This window comes from Columba livia, chromosome 3 (assembly GCF_036013475.1).
Source record: "Columba livia isolate bColLiv1 breed racing homer chromosome 3, bColLiv1.pat.W.v2, whole genome shotgun sequence".
Lineage (NCBI taxonomy): Eukaryota > Metazoa > Chordata > Aves > Columbiformes > Columbidae > Columba > Columba livia.
In genome coordinates, this window is record NC_088604.1 from 60,518,147 (window position 1) to 60,545,612 (window position 27,466).

Here is a 27,466-nt window from a genome sequence, read left to right on the forward strand (position 1 = left end):
GCGAGCTAAAACTCCAGGTTTATAAAACCTTAAAAATTGTAGTAAGTTACCCTTGACAAGAGAAGAGTCTTTAATGACAAAGCAAATCACAAGGTATCCATATATACAGGACTGATCTGTTCTAGAGAGAAGCCACAGGAATCAAGCTGCTTGCAGGTAGATCTGTACTAACTACAAAGAGGGGAGAGAATTCCAGTTTTCAGATCTGTTTCCAGCAGCAATGACTTGGAAATATGTTTATAAAATTCACATTCCAGAAGGGAAATAATACACTTGAAACTCACTTCAATATTTATATACAGATGTATTTCTTTTAGGCTACTAAAGAAGAGTGACAATTTAACTCTCAAAGATTAAATTCTTGCTGCACTCTCTAGCAGGGTGGAATAAGAATCCAGGTTTATCACTGACACACTATGTAAATGTGATTCTCATGCACTAACGTATAATCAGCATTTTGCACAACTGTTTGTACTTACACTGTGACTGGATAACTACCCTTAAATATACTTCTTATAAAGTGGTAACACAGAAGTAGTAATCAGTTTATAAAAAAATGCTGCTCCAAGATTTCAGGTGTGCAGAGCTGTAAGTTTACTTCAGAATAAAACACAGACATAGGGGAGAATCAAAACTTTTAGAGTTGTACTTGACCATATATTTGGACAAAGCAGAATTACAATGCATATAACAAACAGTAAAATTTCTTAAAAGTTGTTACAAATATTTTACTTTCTACCTGTACGATCATTAACATAGTTTACTATATCAAGATTTTTTTTCTAAAGGCTTAAAACAAAAACGATCCCTCTAAACTACTTTCCAACAGTAAAATTTAAGTAAAATGCTTACATTCATTTGACAACAAAAAAACATATTAAAAATGTTGTGTGGGTGGTGCAAGAGCTGCTCTTTCAGCTACAACTTTCTTCCAGGGTTATTCCTGGGGAAAGAAAGAAAACAGTTTTGTTGGAAACTGTTAATAACCAAACTCCAAAACCTTTTAAAGTGATCCCCCCACACAATTACTTCAGATACTGCAAAATACACTGTCTAATCTGCAATTCACTAAACTGTTTACCTTTTCCTCTTTGCGTCTGTCCTTTTCTTCATTATTTTCAATCGTTTCTTCTTCATCTTCCACAATCCCATCCCCTTGATACTTGTCATGTGTCCACTTCGGACTGCTACCTGACTTCTTGAAGTTAAAACGCCCTCTGCCACGCTGGAAAGTACCACGGCCTCTTCCTCTTTTGGCCCAATAATCCACACCATCATCTCTGTCATCATGCTACAATAATACCAGACAAAGAACAAGCTTAGAACATCCCTTAAATGCACCTCTTCAATGTTAGTACTCTGTGTCGTATTTATACTATACATAGAAACAAACAAACAAAAAACTTAACAGAACTTTTACCCGTTCAGATCATAATCTATAGAATATATTGTGAAGCATACAATTCATGATCCTATAACTAAAACCACAACAATAAATTGTTTTAAGAGCCCTTACTAGCTGTGGGCCTGCTCAACTGATATGAGTAACTAATCAGTTACTGTCACTCATCTTCAGTCAGAAGAAAGAATTGCTCACCGGTTTTGATGAAAAATATAAGCCTGTGATTTTAAAGGAAGAAGCTCTAGCAATGTGGTGTTTTTTTAATTTTTACTTTAATGCAGAGATAAGAGTTCTTTATACTTAAGGAACGATAATTGATGGCAGTTTTCAGAAACTCTGTTTCACCTGAGCAATGGGGCAAATGAAGTTTAAACTGTTTAAATCTGACATTAACAAACAACAGAGTTTCCCTGCTTAGTAAGTTAAGAGTTTGCTATCTTGCTACCCAATATAGCCTTACACAGTCTGATAAGTCTTCTAACAGTTCACTGCATGAATACTGTAATTATTTAATACAAAAAAAGTTTCTATTTATAAGGTATACCTGCTTCAACACCCGCTTTTTTTACTTGTGATTTGGAAAGAAATCTGTACTATTAAACACATACACCTATATAGAGTAGTTTATTAACAATTATGTATTACAAGTTAAAGGGTGCTTTTTTAAAATTTAAGAACATTTTTGGAGATGAGGAAGAAGTTTAGTAGCTATAGTTGTTTGTTCTAGCTATCACAGAATTTCTTAATTAATAGATTATCACATCTCTATGTTTACAGATCAGAAAAGTTCATATATGTGGGGAAAACTTCTATAAATATCTCAATTGGGACTGCAATATCTCTTACACCACCTGCTAACATATTTGTGACAAACTACATAGCTACAGGAGAAGGTCTAGTTAGTCTTCACTACTTAACATTTTTCAATTGTGAAACAATATCCTTAGTCTGCATTATTAAGGCAATCAAATGGAACAGAGGCTACGTATTCAGTACACTACACAACATCCACACTCCTCCTCTTGTAAACGCGGGTGTTAATGCATCAGTTCTGGGCCCCTCAGTTCAAGAAGGATGGGGAACTGCTGGAGAGACTCCAGCACAGGGCAACAAAAATCATTAAGGGAGTGAAGCATCTCCCTTATGAGGAAAGGCTGGGGGAGCTGGGTCTCTCTAGCTTGGAGAAGAGGAGACTGAGGGGTGACCTTATTAGTGTTTACAAATAAATAAAAGGTGAGTATCACAAGGATGGAGGCAGGCTCTTCTCAGTGACAACCAATGGTAGGACAACGGTTAATCGGTTCAAATTGGAACACAAGAGGTTCCACTTAAATTTGAGAAGAAACTTCTTCTCAGTGAGGGTAACAGAGCACTGGAACAGGCTGCCCAGGGGGGTTGTGGAGTCTCCTACTCTGGAGACACTGGAAGCGTGCCTGGACACATTCTTGTATAGTCTCATGTAAGTGTTCCTGCTCCAGCAGGGATTTGGACTAGCTGATCTTTCGAGGTCCCTTCTAATCTCTAACACTCTGTGATTTTGTGAAAACTAAGGTGATTTTCTTACGACTGTCACAACTGTACTCAACTAAGAACAGAAGGACTGCTAATATCAGAGTCATCCTACATACATCCACAAATACTGTCAGCTTTTCCTGGTCTTCTGCTTTTGCAGACTTCTAGACAAATCTAAGACAAAGCTTTAATGCCATACAGACATAAATCCAGGAAAACACAGTACAACGCTTTTTGGTTTAAAATTTATTTTTTAATAATTTTAGCCTGAGTCTGCCTTCTTTCACACTCACTGATGAAAATCTTGGAGATTAATTCCATCAGGCCCCAGTTATTGCCAGGCTGCTGCAGAAAGATACAAGCAAAGCAGAACCAGGCACTACAACCACGCTGAAATTCCCATGGCTGCATAACTCAAGTCCCTGACTATACATGCATGCTACTTCCACACTTGTAGAAAGCTTGAAAAAACAAAAGCATGCATAAGACATTGAGTTCTCCACACCCACCAAGAAGTATTTCTTGCTTTTTGGGGTATATTCAGGATCCCATTCCTCTTCTTTCGGTCTCTTCTGAAAAGTAGTATTTGAGTTGCTGGGACCAGTATTTGTTCCAGCAAAGACTCCTCTGGCTCTTCCTCTGCCCCTAATTCGAAACTGATTAACCAAAATGTCATTTAATTCATTTACATAAAGCCACAAAGAAGAGTTCAAGTTCTCAACTACTGAAAATGCTCTTTCTGTGCTTAATTACAGCATTTGGAAGTGTAAAACCATTTTCAAATTTACATATTACTTTAAGTAATATATTCAGTCATTCACTTTGAAATAATTATTCTATTAAACTTAATGAAACATATTTGAGTTCTTGGCATAAATTCACCCACAACCACCAAAAAAATGTCCTTTGACTGCTGCTACACTGGTGTGTTGCAACAACAGGTCAGAAGAAGCTTCTGAAGCTGTTCACAGACAAAACCAAAAAAACTGAACTGAAATAGGGAGAAAACTGTCAGCAGGAAAGGTCATTTATGGAGTCAGTCATACCAATTATAAGAAAATTATCCTAGAATACATACGAACAATGCCATTTTCAAGTAAGTATATCTACTTTGTGTGACTCAAACATTTGCAACTGAGATTTAGAAATGTACTTTAGGCCAAATTAAATTTCAGGTGAGCAAATTCTTTACTCAGAAAAAAATCAACCATATGTACTGTACAAAGTAGCAATACTTGAAGTGAAAAGTAATGTCTTAAATATTCTTTATAATGAATTAACAGGTTTTTAAAATGTTAGGCTATAAATTCTCACAGCAATAAAGAAAATATTTAACTTGGAATATAGTAAGTATAATACATACAGTTCCCTCAGCATACATAATTTTAGCTTGTAGAAAACATTAAACAAGAGTTTATATCCTACATTCAAGGCAAGAAGAAAGGTTAGGTTGGGAAGACAGACTGCTAAAACATGCAGTTACTGCAGAACACGATTTCCATAAACAGTCTACTTAAAGACACAGCAACCGTACAAAAGTATGGCCAGAAATTAATTTGTTAAAAGTATGTTTCATAAACCTAGACCAGAGCAAGATATAATTAACTAACTGGAAAGAGGAGTATTATGTACACTGGCTTCCACAAAGCGTCTATATTTCTAATGTAGAATTTATGCTGGACAGTTTTAAACCCACTCTGAAATCAAACAGACCGAAAAACAATCCATGAAAGGCTCATAAGACCTACCCTACTGTAGGCAAAGGAGGGAAGAAAAAAATTGCTTGGAGAATCACATGGAAAGTGTCAGAATATCAACTGAAAAAACCTGTACAAGACAGGAAATACTACATGCTTTACTTCCACTAGCTTTAAAACTTCTACAAAGTTAGGGCACAACAAGCAGTATCACATAGTGGGAAGGGAAAGGATGTAGAGACAAAATCACAACAGGATTGAAAAACCCAAAAATCAACAAAACAAGCACAGCAACCACCAAAAAAGAAAAAAAAAAAAAAAAAAGAGAGAAAAGAAAAAAGAAAAAATAGAAAAGAATACCCACCCCACAACACAAGATCAGCATTTCCTGGCATTAGGTCCTATTATTAGATTCCCTTTAAGAAAAATATCTAGAACTTTCCTCACCATTGTATTAGCACTCCTCTACCCATCAGCTCATCTTTCAGTAAAGAAATACAGAAGCACGTTATCTTTACAGGCTTACTTACTGCAAAGACCATCACAAAAAGGACAGAGTACATTTTCTATAGAAAAAGAAAACACCTTTTACACAGAACTGTTACACACAGAGTTCTTTAGGAGCTAGATATTAATGACAGTGTCATTAAAAGATCCTTCTTAACCTTATTTCTGTGTTCTTACTTCAAAACTATTCATGATGTTTACGTACAAGAAGGCTAGAATTAAGCATAGTCTATCAGCATTAGTGAAAAATCATTGCCAACCTAACATGAAATAGACAGCTTAGCTTTCACTAAAGCCCCTATATTCGGCAAGTTATGCTCTCTCAGTGTCTCAGGTCTTCCTGCTCCTGGAACAATTCACAACCAAAACATTTACTTCAAAATTAAAGCAGTATTTACTGGAACACAGCCACTATTAGCCTGAATTACAAGGACATTCCTACACTAGCCAGCACGTACGTTTCAATACTATCCAAGCTGTATCCCTAAAGAGAAGATCTGAGTCAACAGTGGCCTATTTAGATTCTTCGGTTCAGACACACTTTGTTCAATAAGTCTGTGTGTGACCACCTATATTATTAGGAAACATTAACCAGTTAATATTGCACAGGTAGAACTGGCAGTCACCAGTAGTTAAATTAGTAAAAGTCTACTAAATTTACAATTCGCATCTACTACATATCCAATTTGATGTTAAGTGGAATCTCTTTCACAACATGTACAATCTGGTTTTATAAAGCAGTAAGGCTTCCACCAATTACAAGTTTACTTCAACCAGTTCTCTTGGGGATGGGGGATATTTTTGCTTACTCAGTGCCGGTAGCTTATACAGCTAGAAACTGTGCTCGTATTATCATGTTTGATGCCTATACCATCTAAGCATTTATACATTCAAGTCACATAGCTGTTCCTTAATATAATTATATAAAAAAAATAACAAGGAAGGAGGAAATGATGCATTTTTACTGTTATAAATTTTGAACTCTGAATTTTCTTCTAAGTAGCTACAGTGTTTTTGATGGAAGATTCAAGCCTTAACTCAAGTGTTGTACACCCCACATGCATTTCAGACACCCTTCTGTGTAGTTTTTTTACCCTACTACAAACAATTCAGTGTACATTTATACCAAACTATGCATTTGAGCATTATTTAGTCTTAATTACAGGCTACATGAAGAAATTACTGTGAAAGTATGAAATTACTCCTACCCAATTTGTAAGTCTGATGCTTTCTCCCCATCCAAACATTGAACTTTCTACTTTTGGGCATTTTGTTTTGGGGTTTTGTTGTTGTTTCGGTTTGTTAGTTTTGTTTAGTTTGTTTATGGTGTTGTTTTTTGTTTGTTTGTTTGTTTAAGTGCTCCTTATCTTTTCAAGGCCTCCTTTATTCATTTCTAGTCTTTACTAATGCTTCTACATTTCCCAATTAAATTAAAGAAACACTAAAAAACAAGTATACTATCTCCTCAGTACAGCCATTTCAAGCTTGAGGTATATTTTTAATTTTGTGTCTTTATTTAACAAGTTGCAGGCATCACACACAAAGGAAGGCAAGACTAAACTGAAAATGACACAGAAAAACAGGGTGCAGGGAGCTAACTAACAGATCGCAACATTCAGTTTTTACAGAAAGGTAAATTTTCAGGTCCTGTCAGGAAACAACAAAATTACAAAAGAACAAGGAATACGCAAGAAATCATTCTTCCCATCCTTACACCAGGGTCTCTACTGTGTATACTAACACATATTTATACAGCAATTAACCACTATTGGTCGGTGCCGGGAAAAAAAAACAAACAACTTTTCAGGTTTGGTACATCACATAAAAGAACTCAAGAACCACTACTATGAAAGAAGTCTAGCCTAACGTTAATCGCTGCAACACTTACATATGTTATGCTATTAGTCAAGTGTTTGTAATTTTGGGGGAAGAGTAAGAGAGTAACTTACAAAGGTGCCTCTTGGCCTGTTGACTCCTGCAAAACCAGAGTATTCTTTCTGTTCATGGTGGGTTTTGAACTCTTCATCTCTTTCTTTCTTGCTATCCTTTTCTTCTCGAGAACTCGATGAGGAAGAAGATGGAGAGGAAGATGGGGAGGACCGGGTACGGTCTTGATCTCTTTTTTGTTTACTGAAAAATAAAAATATACACTCTGTGCTATTTTAAAAGTGATAGATAGTCCATAACATGCTATACTATAAGGTGTCTATATTTTATGTAAAACCATCCCCCTTCTGGTTATAAAGTCACATATCTGTTACATATTTCAGCTGTTACATTTGAAGTATAGTTCCGCTTTCCAGCCGCCTCTTACACATTTAAATGCACATTTTAAAAGTATATTATTGCTAGCGACTTGGAAAGCAGCAGTCTGCAAACTGCAAATACAGTTTTTCTAGGTTTTGATGCCCTGAAGAGATTCTGTTACTTTTAAGCTCTGCCCTTCTTCTGAGGCAGAAAAACAGAAACTGAACAGAAGAAAATCCTCAAGGCAAAGTTTTACAGTAACTTTACATAGTTCAGTTTGCACACTACTGAGAAGATTTAGTGTGGGCTTCCCTACATAGATGGCTGTATGGAATTAGGCAGGGGAAAATAACATGGATACCAAAGTCAGAAAGTGAATGAGAAACAGGAAGCGTAAGTAAAAATTCATTGTATATCCAAGTACAAAGCAGGGGGAAAATATCCTACAGCAAGACTTTTAGTAACCCCCACAGTGGTACTAATTTGACCCAATTTACAAGATTTTTAATATTCTATTCAAAGGAAGGTCATACCTGAAGTAACTCTTACCACTGCTACACAGTATCCACTGAGATATGCTAACATTTTTTTCTTAGAAACAGCCCACTAGCTTTAGACAAAACCAAAAATTCCCCTTCTCACCCATGTTAAAACCTAAGTATCAGTAAGATTCTCATACTCTGGGTGTTACGAGTTGAAAAAGTGCGGAATCAAGCATAACGAACCAAAGTTCTTACACAAACTGTTTATAGAAATGTACTGCATTGAAGTCCAACCTCCTGATGTAGCCTGGATAATAGGACAGATTAATTTGTCATTTTTTTTTTCAGTGTTAGCTTGCTATTCCAAAGTTTTTGTCCTCATCCACCATAAGCCGTGTAAAAGACAGATAATACATATTTGCTGTAAAACAAATAATTTTAATTGTTTAAATTTAAATGTTCCATTATACATTGAAAATTGAAAGCAATTAAGCTTACAATTACAAAAGGCTAATTAGAAGCTAAAAACCGATATAGGGACTTCAAATATTTACCTGTCGTCTTTGTAAGATTTGTAATCCTTGTAATCTTTTGGAGTTTTCTCCCGTTTTCTTGACCCACTGGATTCCCTGGAACCCTTTGAGTCTCCTCGCTCTTTACTTCGCTCTTTTCTACGCCGGTCAATGTCATGCCGAAGATCAGTAGAATCACACTTTAATTTTTTATCTCCCTGTAAACAAATATATATTTTGGAACAAAATTTTGAAATAAAACCTCCAGAAGATAATCTGAATGAAAAGACAAACTGTGCATCAGTTTTCAAAAAAGTGAGATGTATTTATCTATTTTTCAACAAACTCTTCAACACACAAATGGACTTGAAGTGAACGCCCTTTATCTGCAATGGCTGGATCTAAGAAAACCGCAAAGCAATTTCATCTTCAAAGAAGCGTTCCCATCAAGCCAACAGGATATCTATTTTTTGATGCAGACAGACCATAATACATGGTTTGGGAGTATGTTTAAGTATTAATTTCTTCTGGTGAATTGTCTTTAACAGAGTATAAGCACCTTTACAATTCAACCATACCACTGTCTGACCACCTCAGTACTTTTTTTTTCTTCTTCTATTCTTTATCCTTGGGTAGCTTAGAGCCACAAAATTGGTCAAGAGATGTCCACGAACAAAGGCGAGGTGAGAGAACACTTGACCTTACATGCCACTTTATCAACATAGCAAAATCATGCTATAGAAACTGGCTTCCTGGTAACATGTTTTACTCAATAGAAAAAAAAATATTCTAAATGCAAGTACTCCAGATACAATACATACTTGTTATCTTTGTATTTGTATACACAAAGTTAAAGTTCAGATTTAAAGGGAAACACAATAAATTAAGTTAGGAAATACAGCCAGGATGTTTACTTAGAACCTACTTTTTGACTTTCTTCTTTAAAGACTCTCTCTTCACCTGCTAAACGGGTGTGCTTCCTCAGAGTACTTGGAGAGATGTCAATCCTCCTAAATGTAAAATAAAAGTGGTGTCTTGCCACACATGTATGTGACTGTTAACGGCCTCAGGCATTTCAACAGAAAACTGAGAAACAAGGCATTTTTACAGCAGAACAAACTTTTTTATGTTAAGCCCCAACATGAGAATACAGAAGCAGACCAAAAATTAAAAACCTCGGTTGTGTTCTGTGTCAAGTATGCTAAAAATGCAAATACAGAAAATAGGCAGTTTGCATTTTCACATTTTAAGTGCAGCTTTGAAGATATAAAAAAATGTTTAATGAGTTATTTCAAAAGATCAGTATATGTAGCCAGTTGAAAATCCATCCCCCCAAGAAGTCATCAACACCACGACAGTTTGCTGTAAAGCCAATAATATTTAACAGTTGAGAAAACTTATAAAGTTGGATACTGAAAACAAAGATAATATATCCTCACATGCAACACAAATGCAGCACAGAGCATCATAAAACTATAGCATATGATCAGAAAACTACACCTGCATGCCTACCTTCTTTTTAGGCTCTAAGATTTAAGCAAAAAAAATGCTGTAAATTAACACACACAAAAACTAAAGTAATATGAGATGGAACATTTCACACTGAAGAATAAAGATGCATGTATGGGGCTTCTTTTCATCTTCAAGACATATGCCCCTCAATATTTGAGCACTGCATGTGAGGACAGTAAATATATCCCAAATGAGATCCAGAGGTAGAGAAGACATCTGCTAGAAAGCCATAGATTAAGTCAGACTTAGCTCAGATATCCAAGTTCTCTTTGACAAAAGACAGTGTTGGTGGGGTTTTCTTGTATTTTCTGTTTTCACAAGAAACTGACAAATAATTCAGTACAGACTGAAAAAATAATTGGGGTTCTCAGAAGAAATATTAGCAAGCACTTATTTGAAACACAAAGTATCTACCTATGCAGTTAACATGTACCTATGTATTTCTGGGCTCTTTTGCCGGGTGCAGTGTTCTTCAGTAGCTTTTTGATACGCAGTGAATCTCTCATTTAGGGTCATTCCAGCTGACTTGAAGTATTGCTCTGTTGGTTACAACAGAAAAACACTGATTCATTAGTTTAATTCAACTGACAGGTATTTTGCTCTCGACAGAAAGGCAAGTAGCAGGCAAAACCATAATATTTTCAATAAATTTATCAGGACAAGCAAATGTGGTGTTTTCCCTATATTTACACATTCTGAAACCCAAACAAATTAACAGTGCACAGCATCACTGCAAGTCTACTTATAAATATGCCATGACTGTATTATATCTAATTCAAGCATCATTTACTGATTGGACTTGCTCATTTTCAATGACATTTTCAACTAACGCATTAGAAAGAAGCCATTTCTCAACAGTTATTTTATACTTTGCCCACAAGAGAAAATGAAGTCACTTTGAGTCATGAATACTTGCAATAAGTAAATTTTACTATTCATCACATTTTTAACTTAAAATTTAATTCAGTGAAAACACTTAAGTAATGTATGCTTCAATAACTACATGACTGACCTAACAAGTAATTTCTTAAAAGAATACAATTTCTTGATTTGAAGTTGTGATGATAAACGATCCAAGACAATTAACACACCTATATATAAATAAACTCATTTAAGCATCTGGCATCTTGGCAAACTTGACAATTTCTCTGACAAATTTTCTCTTTCCTTCAGAGACAGTTAAACTAGCAACAGCAAAATTCAGTTTTTAAACCAGCTCAACAAATGTGTTTAAATGTAATATAGAAATACATAAAGTCATGAGCTATGAAATGTTACATATGAAGCAAGCTATCTGCTTAACAGGTCAACATACATCTGTATCAACTTACCGCCCGGCATCCAGTATTTGTCTCATAACCAACCATTAAAACTTGAAACGGCCACTACAAGGGTAGTGCCTCAATCACAATTCCATCAAACACAGGAATTTGATCTAGAAACTCTGTTTTTATGCCATTTTTGCCAGGAAGACAGAAGGTTCAACTGTGCCTGTTTGGCATCTGTATCTTTCAACAGCTATTTTACTTTTGTAACATGGATTTTGCCATTTCAAAACACATTCCAGGACCTAGTTATAATGAAAAAGAAAACATCACTGGGCATTTTCAGCTCTGCATTAATAAAGAGCTGTTCAGACTGGTCGCATCACACCAATAATGAACATAACTTCAATTTGTCAAGAGAGTTACTAAATTCTGATCACAGACAACAGTCAATTTGAAACTTAAAGAGAGGTTCTGCTTTCAAAAACAACCATAACTGTACATATTCTAGTAACTTGACCAGACAGGCTGTTAAGCTGTTACATTTACCAGGTATTTGTTTAACATACAAACGTTTACAGAAAACAGAGAGTTTCAGGAATATTATTTCACCTACAGCCTACATATGCACCATACAAGCAAAAACTTACACAAGCTCTCATTGGATTGAGCCTTAAATCTCTTTACATATCAATAAAACAGATACTTTCACAACAAAAATCATTATACGCTGAACAGGTATCCTACTAAGAATTTTTTTTAATCTAATACATTATCATAATCTATTATTGTTGACTATTACTTTCTTCATAAGTAATTCAAAACACAGGAAGTCATTTGGCCTTAGTAATATGAATTTTGCTAAAAAATGGGGCTTTTAAGGGAATCTTTGCACATACTTCTAGCACTCAAATTCTTGCAATTTTAGAAGCTAAAGCATCTTAAAAAACAACGTTTACAGACAGATACACTAAAACTGGTCACCTAATTAACATCTCCACATTCCCACTTTGTATGATGATATGGCAAAACTATTTTCACAAGCAAATTCTTTCACATTATCTCAGTACATAAGAATGAGACAACAACCCAGTGAAATAAAATAAATGCTATGGGAAGAAAAAACAAAACAAAACAAAAAACCACACATTTAAAGAACTCTCCAGATATCCTCACTGAATTTTAAGGAATTATCTATTTTTCCATGAGAAAACTTTGACAAGATATGTGACTTAAATAAAATAAATCAATAGTATGGGTTTGTTTTTTGGTGGGGGGTAAGGGAGGCAGGTTTTTTGGGGGCTCGGAGGTGTTTATATTAAGCCACAGCTACTACCTTTAAATCAGAAAATAATTAAGTCTATAATTAATTTAATAGAGACTTATTTATCTACTGCCAAGTTCTTTTAAGTGAAATTCCTGGCTCCAGCACTACAATACTGCCAAAGGGGAATAAGATGAAATATCACAGCGTATTTTACTATAATTTTAAGTGCAATTTTTCTTAAATCTTATTATTTTGACACACACACACAAAAATTTATTCTAATAAGAACCTGGAAATGAGTTCTGGGATGCTCCAAAACAAATGTCATCGTATTTACAGAGCAAAAGACACCTGTCAACCCATATTGCACCACTTAATATACGATTGTATGTTAGTGTCATTAAAATAAAACTAAATAAGATTGACTGAAGTAGTATGTTTTAAACTGCACTACAAAAATTCAAACTTGATATGCTACTTAGACTCAAAATTTTATCCAGAAACACAGTATAACTGCTATTATGCTTGACATTGCTTGGGGGTTTCTGACACTAGCTTCTGTGGCTATTATTTTTCTAATTCTTTTTCTGTGTTGTGTACCTCAAAAGGAAGAAAGCATGACTAAATAAATCAACATGAAAATAGGGTTGAAATCTTCATGTACTAGAGATAGCAAACAGGCTTAAAAGAAATTGTCAGATGTGTATTTGGTACAATAAACTGAATACATACCTTTGACATGATGAACCAAGGACACAATGTGCTGAATAAAAGACTCTGACGTGCTTTTGCTGGCCTGTGGCAACTTTATGTGGTCAAAGATGGATCGGAACTCTTGCTCCTTCTTGACGGAATGGACAAGTGTGCTAGCAAGCAGCCTGTCTTTAGTCAAGGAAGCAGGTCTAAAAATGCATCAATAACAAAAAAAAAAGACACACAAAAAGAAACCACTAGTTTAAATAAAGATGAATGACACCACAGGCAGGTGGAGAACCACTGTAAAGTGGAATAATTTACCTATTGGAATCATCAAGAGGTACTGGTGCCATTTTGAGTTTAACTTCAGGACGATGGGAGTCACTGGCTATCATTTTGATCCTAAGTGGGCTCTCCTCTCTGAAGGTGGATTTTTCTCTCGCATCCAGATTCTTGTGTAGAGGGGGACTGTAATCAAAGAGTTCTTTGAGCTTTTCAGACTTTACCTGCTCAGGTGACTGACTTTCTTTCTTCATCATTTGTTTCTCAGAACTCTTGTCTTCTTCCTTGTGCTTATCTTTTGTTGTACTAGGCCTTTCCACTACATAGCCAGTCTCTTTAAGCTTATAACTTTTCTCATCTCTAAATCCATCGCTCTCTCTATTGCCCTTGACTGATATTTTAGATTTGTATTTGGCTCCTTCCTCCTCAGCATTCCGGTGAGATGCAGTAGGAAAATTTTTACCCTGATCTGCCAGGACAGACTTTCTGAACTGTCTGTAATCCTCTGTCTCCTCTGTGTCCTCCCCTTCAGAGTCATTAAACTTTTCTTTCCCAGTCTCTTTATCAACAAAAAAATCTAAAGTTTCCTGTTCCTCCCATTCCCTTTCTCCCTCTGTCCTCCCTTTTTCTGATCCTCTCTCCTTCTGGGCCTCCTTCTCCCTGGTATTACCCCTATCAAGCAGGTATACTCTAGACTCTTCATCTGTGTACCTGTGGATAGCAAAGAAGAGACTGGTAACTCTGGATTGCATTCATTCCAGTTCACCTGCATCCCTCTTTTCTGTCAATCCCATATCAAGAAAAAAACACAGTCCTCTGAGCAATTAAACTTCAGCATGCAATGCTTCACACACCATTCATACAAAGCGTACTGTTTGTACGGTACCACTGGAGGCAACTGAAGAATATAATGTCTTTCTGTAGAACAGCTAGAAATTCTCTGCTTGAGTGTATAAAAAACGCTATTGGGTCTTTTATTTGTTCTTTCTTAACCGGCACCCAGTTTTACATTCTCTTATACCAGTCATTTTTTTCCATCAAATTCACAAGAAATTTGATAATCCAGACTGTAATTCATTGTCGTACTACTTTCAGTTAAAAAGTTAAAGGAGTACCATAAAAAGAAGTAAATGGTTTTCATGATCTTGCACATTTTTAAGACAATCCTAAAATCTGACACAGGCTTAATAAATTCGCTGTATTGTTTACAAGCAAGGAACCTTTAGAAAGCAGCTCTCCTAAACACAGAAACACACCAATTAATTACTTCAACCACTGCCTTATCTATGTGCTTATTTCCATACAGCTCCTGATACATTCACCAACTCTAATACATCTAATCCAGAGGAAGTTGTATTTTTGATCTTCTAAGCAGTATTTTTTTCACAATGAATCACTGACTGGACAAATTAAAAGTCTACAATCAAACCTACATAGCACAGTGAAGCTGTGCTCAAGAATTCATTTTGTAAGAAATTCACTGAAGTACAAGTCACATTATAAAGAAACCGCTGAATGTTATTAAGATCTTTACGACTTCTAAAAAATACTACTATATCAAACATTTTAAGAGCAAATTTAAGATTTAAGTTAATTGGAAAACACGTATTCAACTTCAAAGATGTTGTCCTTTGCATCAACAGAATTATGGTCCAATAATACTAAGACCTACCCTCTTTCATGAGTAATGCAAGTCAAGGCAAAGGTGTCATATTGCACCACACAATTAGCAACGGATGCTGTTTGTGTTAACAAAGAAATCATTGCACAACATCTGCATTTTTAGACTTCCAGAAGATTTGCACTTCAAACTACAAAAAGCATTAATATCTTAAACTACTAGAACAGAATTCACTATCAATGAAGTCTGATGCACTACTCCAATTAAGAGTTTTCTTAACAGTAAATGGCATACAACAAAGTATACTGTAAAGGAAAAGCACAAAACATTTTTTCCTCAGGGATACAGGACCCTATCTCCACTATCCAACAGCAAAGGCCTTGATATATCTTAGGAGGAAAAGGCATGTTTCAAACTAAATTCCAACGAGACTAAAATTAGTAATATTTACTCCATAGTATTCCATATGGCACTTCCCAAGGCACAGTGATGATCTTGTCAAAACTCAGAATTTTAAAGGCAACATTAGGCTTATAATTTAATTCTTACCTTTTCATAAACTTTCCACCTTTTGCAGCTTCCTGTTCACCACCCTCAGGATAAAATGACCGCACTCGAGCCTCCTCACGGGGAGCACTCTGTGATGGGATTGTCTTTGCAGGGCTTCTCCTTGAAGGGACGTGATGCAATGGGCTATTCTGAGAAGGGCTATAACGGCTAGAACCATTTCCAAGAGAACCAGAGCCAGACCTCTCCGGACTATGCTGAATGGAATGGGAATGTTGAGGTGTGTCTTTTGCTGAGTGGGCTGTGCCAAGCAAAGGGGCATCAGAGCAAGATGAACTCTGACTAGGTGGGGAGGCAATAGAGGGACTATGGGGTGACCTTGGACTGTTATCATATGCTGAAAGGCCAGGCCAAATGTCGCCAGAAGCTGCTGCTGACTTGTTAAAATCATCAAGAGGCTCTGATGGGTCATGTTCAAATGTATCTTTCTGTTCATCTTGTGATTTATTTTTCAAAGGGCTATCTTGCAAAGGAGCCCCTTCAGTTTTCTTTGCCTGCTTTTCCAGAGACGCACGTCTTTTGGAAGAGACAGGTGATTTGCTGTATGGGGATGAAGAACGAGATGAAGAGGACCTTGGGGACCTGGAAGATCTGTAAGATCGACGAGATCTGCTCCGGGACCTCTGGGAAGACACAGACCTTCGTTTTGGGCTTCTGGAACGTGAACGGCCACGCCTAGGACTTCGGGAGTGTCTTCGGTTCCAGACAGGCCTATAACCTCCACGATGGTATCTACCACCTCCTCCTTGATAATACCCTCTACCTCTTCCTCTGTAACCATAGGGACGTCTCATTCCTCTATTATTTCTGTAATCTCTGCGATAATCTCTAGAATAAACACGATCCCTACTGCGAGATCGTGAATATGTTCTTGACCGAGACCTAGAACTAAAATTAAAAAGCAAACATTAATATTTTACAATTAAAAACAAAATGCCTTGGCACTAAATGCTTGATTTCACAAATGCAGTCAGAACAGTAAAGGAAGCTGACTAACAGTCTTAAAGTAACTTCTAAAATCTCTATTATTTCTGTCTCGAAGGTTTATAATAAACATGTCTATACTCCTAAGGACAGTGAAACTTAGACTTCAGCATCACATGATTAAGACATTACCAGCCTCAGCGGCCTACCCTGCCATTTTATTAAGGATTATAATCATTCTGGAGCACAGGACTCAGTTCCTCTGCCACCACAATTCACAGCCTGGAACATGAAGTTACATGACCCCTGGTTTAACATGCCAGCCTGTGGACGGCAGCTGAAAAGGCAGTAAACATTCAATTCAGCCACTTCTTTCAAAGGAGATGGTAATGTCCACTAGTAAGAAAGATGAGGAAAAGGCCAGAGGCAACTGAGAAGACAAGACACAGCAAAGCTTATCTGCTGAAGCCTTAAGTTACTCCAGATCTGAAAAGCTGCATGAGAAATACAGAACAAATCACAGGGAAAGAGACTAGACAAAGAAAACATCACGCGAAGGGAGAGGGAAGAATCAAGCCACAAATCACTAAGAACCATTAGCATTCTAAAATTATCTTTAGATAAAGGAAAACAAAAAAACAGCCAAGTATTAAACAATCAAAGTAACATAAATTACACCCAAAGCAGAATTTACATACTGCCTAAAATGAAATAAGATCCCAGGCCCACCTTCACCAGAGGATCATGCAAGTGAAAAATGATTTCCAGACAAAAACTAATATACTAAACCCAGTTTTCATGCAGTAAGACATCAATTTACCTGTATCGCTTTTTTCTAGAATGGGATCTGGATCTTGACCTAGAGCTGGAATGAGATCTGGACTTCGATCTTGAAGAATGTGATCTAGAGTTAGATCGACCCATTTTTCCCAGTAGATATACTCCTTCCCAAAAGGAAAAGCAGCAAGGAGAGAGAAAAAAAAAAGTTAAGTGACTATTTAGGGTCTATGTAAATTACAAATGAACAAAATTTTTCTATGTTAAAGTGAGAATACTAGAAAGAAGTATAGCATTTCCTAAACAAAATAACTTGGAAGATTAGTATATTAAAAGCCCAACCACGTTTTAAAGAATTTAATGTAGCTACAGTACACGCAGTTTATCTGAAACTATAACAGGTTCTCCACATTTAATTTCAAACTGGTCCTGTAGGAGGAGAGCTGAAGCAACAAAAAAAAAAAAAAGTCTGCAAATTAAGGCAAGAAATAATGTGAGTCTGGACAATTACACATTTCAATATATTTTAAACAAAGTTCTTGGTATTTGCATGATTTATAGTTCCCTTGCATTTTCAATGCACCAATCCTTCTGTGGAAGGACTTTATAGTCCCCTACAATGCATTTTTTGCATAAGCAAAGAAAAAGCCCTGAGGAGTTTTGTCCAGCAGTTGTTGGTTTCAGCCAGGGGTATTATTTCTCTTAACCACATGTACTAAATCACTCTGACCAAATTTTGCACTGGTCAATATGCCCACTCTGCATCTTTTTAGGCTAGCTTTGCTTTTTAAACTACATGTAAAATGCACAGCCAACTTAAAGACTTTAACAACTTGTTAAATAATATGGCTTACAACATAATTCAACATTTTTCAGCTCAAATTAAGCTACAGAACTACAATTTATTCTATAGCAGTGAGTCCTGAAAGAAAATAAACTCATAATAACTACTTCTTCTTACGTACAGTCATAATAAATATTTAGAATTAATGAGTACTAACCATAAAAAAATACACACCTTTTTCTTTTCAGATCATTGGCTAAAAATCCCCAGTTTAATTAATAAAAACTTTGACCCATTACCATGTTCTTTTGAAAATGCTCAGCTTTAAAAAAAAAAAAAAAAAAAAAAGGGTCACATTAGACAACCTGAATATAAACTGTGAACAAGTAACTACATGTTTTCAGGCCTTTGTATGCTCAATCTCTATAATTACCATTGTTTAATAATAATTAAAACAAAAAATGGAAAACACAAACATTTAGCTTTTGTACTGCAAAAAAGTGTAAAAGCCTAAAATTATTGTATTGAAAATACAAACTCAACACAACAAGCACTCTCTGTCACAAGGTACTTTATATAATTTTTCTTGTTACCTGGGTGATATTTCAATTATGTAAGGACAAATAAACAGCACTGGAGCTTAAAGTTGAGAAAATTTCAGAGATTCTAGATACATCAAAGCAAACCAAAAAGAAAAAGCAGACCAAACTTTCCCCTCTCAACTGGTCCCTCATGCCCCATATAACTTTCCCCACCGCAGTAGCACAACAGTTCACACAGCCCCAAAGAGATTGTAACCTCATCTAAAACTAACCCAGCAAATACATGATCTTAACCTAAACTAGCTTTCCATTTAAATAAGAACAAAAATTATATACCTTGGAGAAGAATATGTTGAATGCTGGTTTTTTTATTGGCTCCTTCCATTAAAAAGCAAATTTACATAACCTATACTCAGAAGATGGCTTCTAATTCATTATGTTCAATTAAACTCACAGAAAATATCTTATCTCTTAGGCCCATGTACTCACAGGCAACATAAATTTAGAGTTTTTAAACTGTTGTAAGACATGAGGCATACCAATTTTGCAAGAGTGATATAAAAAAGACCTCTGTTTTTTTCTATTACAAGTAATTTTCAGACCAAACTTTAGGTGCACAGTAAGTTTATAATACAACCCAATTTCAGCTTTACAGGAACTCTGTTTTATTTTCCCTGTATTCAAAAACATTTATACATTTTCATTCTACGTGCAGCAAGTATGTATATACTGTACAACAGTTGACCTTCACCAGAGATGCAATTTTCAAAAAGATTTATATATTTCAGTTTCTTATTGCACATATAAAATTTAGGAAAACAAAATCAATTCTCATTTTAAATGGTTGGATTCAATCAGAACATTTAAAATTAGAATTAAGTTAATCTTACCTCAAACGGTTAGTTGGTTCCAACAAAGCAATTATTTCAAAACTCTCTATTTCTGCTTTCAGCAATACTGATCCCTATAGAATAGAAAAAGAGACTGTCAAAGGTATCAACTCTCACTAAAGGGCAGGTAATACCTTTGCTTAAATGGGTTCAAAAATTAACTTATCATGAAAAGACAACACATAAGGAACGCCAAATTTTCTGTTGGACTCAGTGAAGCTGCATGTTAGGACTGGAGCAGCTCAAGAGCCAGCCACTGCCAAGGGGCAAACCATGCTTCCCTTCCACACATAATCATTCCTCCTTCAGCCTTGCTTACAGGGCTGTATAACGCACTATCCTCGCCTTCACAACAGCCCTGACACCCTTCGGGTCCTTCAGTGAGCAGGCTCTCGATACCCAGGAATCACATCCATATGGCCAGGTTATCAAACTGGCTTAATGAAGGGCCAAACAATTGCCAGAGCTGGATTATGGAGTAAAGAACAGAGTCAGGAGGAGGAAGCAAAAAGGACAGTGGCAAACTCTTAGAGCAGTCTGAACTTTACAGCTTTGCACTTAACTGGTGCTACCTTCATTGAAAAAAAAATTAGGCATGAGGGCTTAAGACAACAGGTTTCTCTGCAATATTTATACAAGCATTACTCTCTTATATCTTCTTGTTTAAATTGCATACATACATGAGTTTAACTAAATAACCAACATCTCCTCCTTCAAAAATAAGCTCTTTCACAGATATACAGGAACAAAGCATAATCATTATAATTAAACAAGTCTCGAAAGTACAAAATTGTCACTGGCTTCAGCTTTTAATTACCTCAAAGCCTTAAAACTGCTTATACATCTGTAGTCTGGCTCAACATTAAGCAAACTTTCCAATTTCACTCAAGCAACTCAGAATTTTGTCCTAATTCAATACAGACAGAAAGGATCTCCCAGAAATTCTGCATCTCAATAATTTATTCATTAAAGCCAAAGCTGTAAGACATCCACTGCTCCTAAATGACACTTTCACACTTGTTCACAGACGTTTTCAATGTTTTCTTCATCTAAAAGAAATACTGCTTTCAAAAGTCCACTTACCATTCACTACTAGTGACCAAGAGGTTTCCAATTTCTACAAAATATATGCTTAATAAGATTAAGTTTTTATTTCTCAGCAGCAGCAAGCATGAGCCTCTGAAGGAACAGGGTAGTGTACTGGACCACTTCAGATCTTGTCTAGACAACAGGTGAGATGGTATTGGCTAGCAAAGGTTAGTTAAGGTATTCAGAAGTCTAGCACAGAAAAAGTGATACAAACTTCAGCTAAATGGTTTAAGTTCAGTTCAAGATTTTAAATCAATATTTAAATCAACTCTACTTCTGACTTTTAAAAACAATCTCTTGGTGTCAGCTGAAATCCAAAATCCTAAGTTAGCCAAGTCTTTAGATCTTTGGGATATAGAACAAGATAACTGCATCACCTTTAAAACCTCTATGCAGAAGACAGGATCTTAAATCACTATAGCTCAAACTCTGACAGTCAGTTCTGCACAGTTTCAGGAATCTTTTCTAGCAACTGGCAAAAGAGAGAAGTAACCACACTTCTTTATTTTTTTAAACAGCCATTGGATATACCATGTCCAATTCCGGCAGCCAAAATATATATTTGATACCCTTCTATTTTTTTTTTTTTAAGAAAAGTATGGATCTCACATTTTAAAATAAAAAGAGTTTGGAATATAAAACCTTAAATATTGAAAAAAGACTCCTCAATTATTTTCAGCTTTTGTTTCTATTTAATTGTAATAAGTAAAAGCTTGACACAAAACCCCCTTTTCCAAACAATGCTCATACTTAGGAACAGAACTGAAGAGACTACATAGCTGTTTTTTGAATAAAGGTTTGTCTGTGTAAATACTCCCAAAATAAGCAAGAATCTAAAATTTTACTAACCTCTGTTAAAACTAATTTAGAGGAATAGTGGCAGATAAAGAGATGAGTAGGAAAACTGTTCCTTTGTAACAGTAAGCATATACATGCTTTACACTTCTGCAGAAAACATACACGTTCCTCTGAACGTATCACAACTATAAAATATTGTTTCATGGTATCAAATAAAATCACCCACAGCCTTTTCCTGTAGAGTGCTCCTTGTCAGTCTGTAGTGGCTACACCGTGTCAAGTAAGGGCACAGTAGTAAAAGGCAATGAAAAAGAGGTGCTAAGAATCGTATGCTGCTATACAACAACATAAATCACTAAATCAAGAGACTAGTTGCCTCTCTCACTTCAGTGCATGAAGTTTATCTCTGGACTAGTTTCAGAAGAGACCCAGAGTCTGCCAAAGGTGCATATTAAGGATGTGGTACAAGACATCATCACTAAACACCAAGCATTTTTAAGAGAGGACCATGACTACTATGAACGTGGCCTATGCCTGAAACACCTCGGCTGTAATCCACACACTTTTTGCAACTCAAGCTTCATTTGTCCTTGCTTTCTGCCCTAAACATAGGAAAAGAGATGCTTGGCTCTCAACCATTTCACTGTGCTAGAAAATCTGGATATTACAAATGAAGCTGCTATAGCTTCACTGTGCTTTAAACCAGAATAAGCTGGCAACACTAGTTTAAAGAAACAGCCCATCTCTCATTTCCTTACATTCCTCACGAATCCTTCCTTACCACAGCACAAGTATTTCTGCAGGCATATAGTGAATTAGATCACCAAATATATGGACCACCTGGATTAGCTTCAATACAAATTACTTTTTTCCGATGTCATTCGTAACACAGCCCCACAAACATTTGGGCCAACACAGACGAGTTGCAATTGCAGCCAGACAGGACTGCTTCTTTTGGCAGCACTGCAATTTTAAAGCTTCCCTGAAACCAGCTTGGCAAAGCTAGCAGCAGCAGCAAATTTGGAAGTTAAGCTTTTTAACCGTACTTGCAAGCAGCTAGTGGAAAGGAAAAAAAAAAAAAAAACACACACACAGACAAAAAAAACCACACCACCCAACACCAAAACCCCACACAAACAAAATGAAACACGAAAACCCACACACAGACAAAAAAAAAAAAAACAAAAAAAACCCCACCCTAGACAACTTTAACACAGAAACCTGGGCATTTAAAAAAAAATGATAGTCCAGTACCTGTCAGATACTAGAGTCACATTCACGACCAAAGAGAGCCAATGAAAGTTTCTTAACGACATTAACAGCAGGATCTCGGGTGTCTTAAATCAGTCTCAGCCAGCAAGTGTGACCATCAAGCAAAAAAACTATACACATCACAATCAGGTCTATCCCACAGCAAGCAACAAAATAACAAGGATGTAAATGTTGCTGTGTTTAAAAGAAAAATGGACAAAGAGAACTGCTTCCAGTTCCTTTTACATATTACTTTTAAGAGTCTTTACTCCATCACTGAAGTTTAAGTTTTCTCAGAGTACACAGACTGAATATGCAATATATCTGTAGAGCCATTTTTAAAGTTTTTGAAGACATTTTAAGACAGCTATCCCCACTTACACTAGCAAAACACCGCTTCCTCTTAGCTTCATTATTTTAGTTATCCTTCAGTTATAGTTATTTAGTAGTCTACACCTCTCTTGCTTAAGCATTACTTGAAAGATGTCAGGAAGATTTAAGTCAAAATCTTGTTAAAGTAGTTCACAAGCTGTTGCCAAAATGCATTTTCATTCAGAGATTCAGGCTTCAAAATAAATTAGGATTATACATCCAGGACAAAACAAAAGGGGATAGGACAGTCTTCAACAAATCTCACTGAATTTGTAGTATTCTCTCATAATACCTACACTGAATTAAAGAAATTCAGTCTTACTGAGACAGTAGTGTAATGCGTCTATTCAGTTCTTGTACATCTGCCATGCTTTCTTATCCATTCTTTACATCCCTCCACTTTTTTTTTTTAATGGCCACAAGCTTAACAGCAGCACATCACAAATAAGAACAGAATGCATTTCATTTGTGACTGTAATCTCCTATCACTCAGATCATCAATTACTAGAATCCTACAAATACTAAAATACCATAGCAAATTTACCCAAACTAACTTGGAATGTATAAATTAGAGCTTGGAAGCATATTTTCCCCCATTATACATTCTTGTTATATAATGGTATCTTGATACCATATATACACAGTTACAAAGACAAAACAGACACATAAGAACTACAGCATGAAAAGTCAACTGGAACAGTAAAACATACATTCATTCATTTCTTTATAGAAAACAATATAAAATATTTGCAAATTAAGTAAAAAAAGAGCACCAAACAAAAAAAATCAGCTCTGCAAAACTATCATATGATTGACAGCTGTTCTTTTATGTAATACTATCGGCAAACAAAAGCATGTTTCTCCTCTAACCGAAAAAAAAAACAAAAAACAAAAAACAAAAAACAAAAAACAAAACAAAAACAAACAAACAAAAAAAAACAGAAAGGAAAGTGACTCTTTCTAAGAATTTTTTCAATACACAAAGAGGAATAGCCATTTCTTTTATGTTTTGGTTAGTGTTTTAAACACTGTGTTTTCATACACAAACGGTGGTTTGCAGTCTCTTTGCAATAAGCTATGAGCATACTGCTGCAGAAAAGGCTATTTTCCCTCCCTCATTCATTCCAAGATTCATATTCATATAGGTGCTTGGTGAGCTGGACCAGTGACCTAATCCAGAATAAAACTACTCTGGATGAAAAGACAAAGTTGACTTAGCCACACTACCCCACACATCCCATTTACCACAAGGCTGTATGAAGGCCAGTGCCAGCAAAATGAACAAGGCCACAACACACTTTTGAGAATATCTTTGGGAGAAACTGTTGCACAAATAAAGTGAATACAGCTGTAACCCAAAGGCTTACTTTGATAGTTTCTTTCACCTGTCTCCACTACTTGTAAACCAACTTCAAATATTTTCTTGTATTCTTCATACCCTTATAACACCATATCTCCCTGACAACAAGCCCAAATCAAATCCATCCTAACACCTGCACCCTAGCTCCAAACATGAGCTCCCTGCTGACCCTTTCTAAATTCCTACGATCACCCGAAGCTTTCTCAGTCACCAGCGGCAACACACCTTTCCCTGTGGTACGTTCTCCCCACAGCTCACCCTTCCGCAAGGCCTCAGCCACGGCCTCCACCCAAGCAACTGTTCCTTAGAGCCAGGCTCACTAAAGCCTTGTTCAAGCCATGAAAACAGTGCTCAGAGGAGAGGCAATCAGGCCCCAAGTAACAATATATGTAACACATTAAGCATCTTCCTGCCATTCAGCACAGCCTGTCACTCCACATCAAAAGGGACGAGTAGGAGGAAGCAATTCCTACCACCCCTGCCACAAGAAGCTGCATGCTTGGAGTGCACCTCAGAGCCAGAGCCTTTACCCCTTATTTTCCCTGCTTTTATCTAAAGCAACATGATTATCAGAGAGGAGAAAGATGAGGAAGGAGGAGAAAGACAACAGCTGAAAGGAGGAGAAAGACAACAGCTAGACAGCATTTTCCTGGAATCCCACACTGTTTAGCCAATCCTTCCCACACTGACAACAACTATTCAAAGGGATGATTTTATGTATTTATGATAAAGCAGTGCTACTTACAGTGTCAAAACCTCCTTTGTTTTGCATGCCCTCGGGTCTTTCTGTAGTAGAATTTAACTGCCATCGTTAAGGTAAAACTTTGATGTCAGAGATAAACAGACGACAAGTTGTACTGCCTTGGTAAAGGATTACCGTGACACACAAACAACAATCTAATTTTCATACGAAAATTATAGGCAAAGAGTAAGTGGCTTACAAAGCAAATGAGGAATAAAGGACAAGATCCCACAAAGGTTGTATACCAAGGTATGATCAGCACCAGGAATATAATAACCTCTTTTCAGCAAGGGGCATAAAACCCACTCCAGCCCCTCACCGGCTCTTGTAGGCATTTCTATACAGGGCAGTCAAGACGCAGGAAGACAAGCAGGAGCAGAGTGTTTAAGTCACAAGCGCCTGAACCGCAGTCATGCCCGAAGGGAAGTTCCTCTAACGAGCGCAAAGGCTGATCCAATACCGGGAAGCATTCTTTCACCTCAGCACCGTTTCCCTCCCCGGAGTCACACCCGCAAGGATAACGGGCAGATTTCACACTCCCGTCAGCGGCGCGGCTCGGCGATCCCCTGAGGCCTGGCCCCCACAGGGCGGGCGGAGAGGTTGGAAACCCAGGTCGGCCGGGGTGCAGGCCCAACGGGGCAGGCCGCCCGTTCCACGCCCCCCGCGCCCCCCCCCACCTCCCCGCCCCACAGCGCGGCGGGCTCCCAGGAGCGGCGAACCAGCACAAGGCAACTCCACGGCCGCCTCCCGCCGCCCCTTCCTTCTCTACCTTCGCTCTCCGGGGCGCCGTCCAGGCCCAGGGAGGAGCGACGACGGCTCGGCCCGACTCCCGCCGAAAGCGGCGGCGGCTGTCCGCGTCAGGGCGGTGACGACGGGCAGCGGGACCCGGGCTGCCCGGCCCGTCCCGGGGGATCGGCGGGGCCCGTCGCTGTGGGGCTAACGCGGGGAGGGGGCGCGGAGGATAATGGCTGCGCAGCGCCCAGGTCACGCGGCGGGGGAGGGCGGGACGGCGCGGCGCGCGGGCACCGCGCGGCCGCGGGGGGAGGGGAGGAGAGGCGAGGCAGGCGGTACGGGGGGCGCGAGCGCCGCGGGAAGCGGGGGGGGTGGGGAGGGCTGCTCCCCCTCAGCCTCCTCCCGCCATCTTCCCCCCGCCCCGGGGCCGGCTCGGCCGCGGCTACGCACACCACCGTCCCCCAAAACATCCCCGCGGCCCCTTCACCTCCGCCTCTTCCTCACCTGGCGGACGGAACTCCCGGCAACCCCGCTCCCCTATCGCGGCTAGGCGGCCATTTCCCGTCTGGCCGGGAGAAGAGACGTGAGGCCCAACTGGAAAAAGAAAAAAAACTAGCATAGAGAGTGGGGGGCGGCTGCCGCCGTGGATGCGTCACTTCCGCCGTGGGCGGGGGAACACCGGCTCCGCTCACCGCCTGAGCGCCATCTTGGTTTTGGGTAGCGGTCCGCAAGGAAGATGGCGGTTGGTGACCGACCCAGGCCGCCCCCGGGCCTGGGGGAGTGGCGTGGCCTGGCCACACGTCCCCTAACCCTGCCCCGCGGCAGCGGCTTCGTAGCCCGTCGGCTGCAGCTCTTATCTCCGCTCGCACCGCCGCGACTAAAAGCTGTCGCCTTTTCTTTCCCTGAGCAGTGCCCCAACGGGCCTGCTCCCTCCCCCGGCCCAGCCGCTGCCTCGTTACCTGTTGAGGGCGGGTGCGCATCCATCCACAAGAGCTGCTTGAAGAGGCTTGTTTGTAAAGCGGGGCCCACGCAGCGCGTCACCATCAAGCGGCATTTGCAGGCGCCGCTCCCAGGCAGCGGGCGGGCGGCCGCGCAGCAGCGGTGCTTCACTGCAGCTCCTTCTGCGGCAGGTGTGCGCCCGGGGGCGACACCGCGGCGCCGAGCTTCCGAAAAGGGTGCCCGAAGAACGGCCGGGGGGGCGGCTCTGTAGCACCAAAAAAAGTGCGGCAAAGGGCTGAGGGTGAAGAGTAGCGACTGGTGCACAAAGATGGGTGGCAGCTGAGTAGGTGATAAAATTTACACTCCTCAAATCTTACACAGTTTATTTCTTTTTTTTTTAATTTTTTTTTTTTTAAGGCTAATACAGATTATTTCTGAGGCAAGGGGAAAACCTATAAAATAAACGAGTGCATCAAAAGATGCATATGCACAATTTTCAGTTTTTAAAATCGGGACAATGACTGAGAGACAGCCAAAACAACTGATGGAGAGAAAAGGCACGGAAGACAGGCAGCAGACACAATCCTCAAACATCGGCTTGCTGTTTCTCGCATAGGAAAAGTAATGCACTGCTTAGATCTATTTATTTTGGCTACCAAGTTCTTTAAACGCAGCCTTCTATGGAGCCAGCAACCTG

The 27,466-nt window shown here is 38.3% G+C and overlaps 1 protein-coding gene across 20 annotated transcripts; it reads right to left on the reverse strand.

Annotated features, from left to right (window-relative positions):
* Positions 1 to 570: 570 nt before the first annotated feature.
* On the reverse strand, positions 571 to 27,018 carry BCLAF1 (BCL2 associated transcription factor 1). 20 transcript variants are annotated; one of them, XM_065057080.1, is made up of 14 exons: positions 26,790 to 26,996; positions 19,487 to 19,560; positions 18,289 to 18,376; positions 17,314 to 17,437; positions 15,552 to 16,457; positions 13,421 to 14,092; positions 13,136 to 13,305; positions 10,305 to 10,410; positions 9,285 to 9,369; positions 8,402 to 8,577; positions 7,068 to 7,248; positions 3,424 to 3,570; positions 1,082 to 1,291; positions 571 to 943 (listed from the first exon to the last, which is right to left on the reverse strand). In XM_065057080.1, the coding sequence occupies exons 4-14, from the start codon at positions 17,415 to 17,417 to the stop codon at positions 938 to 940; spliced, it is 2,763 nt and encodes a 920-aa protein (XP_064913152.1). In that variant the 5' UTR covers positions 17,418 to 17,437; positions 18,289 to 18,376; positions 19,487 to 19,560; positions 26,790 to 26,996; the 3' UTR covers positions 571 to 937. The 20 variants fall into 20 exon arrangements, 18 of the variants coding, with proteins under 18 accessions (XP_064913152.1, XP_064913162.1, XP_064913150.1 ...); XM_065057090.1 differs by having other exon boundaries at positions 13,421 to 13,567; positions 26,790 to 26,994; XM_065057078.1 differs by lacking the exon at positions 26,790 to 26,996 and adding an exon at positions 26,335 to 26,561.
* Between the last annotated feature and the right edge of the window lie 448 nt (positions 27,019 to 27,466).

Coding starts and splice junctions, on each gene's coding strand:
- BCLAF1 (XM_065057082.1), bottom strand. CDS start 17,417: ATGGGTCGATCTAACTCTAGATCACATTCTTCAAGATCGAAGTCCAGA. Junction 13,306..13,420: donor CCTCTTGATGATTCCAATAG/GTAAATTATTCC, acceptor ATGCATTTTTAG/ACCTGCTTCCTTGACTAAAG. Junction 1,292..3,423: donor AAAGCAAGAAATACTTCTTG/GTGGGTGTGGAG, acceptor GTATTATTGTAG/CATGATGACAGAGATGATGG.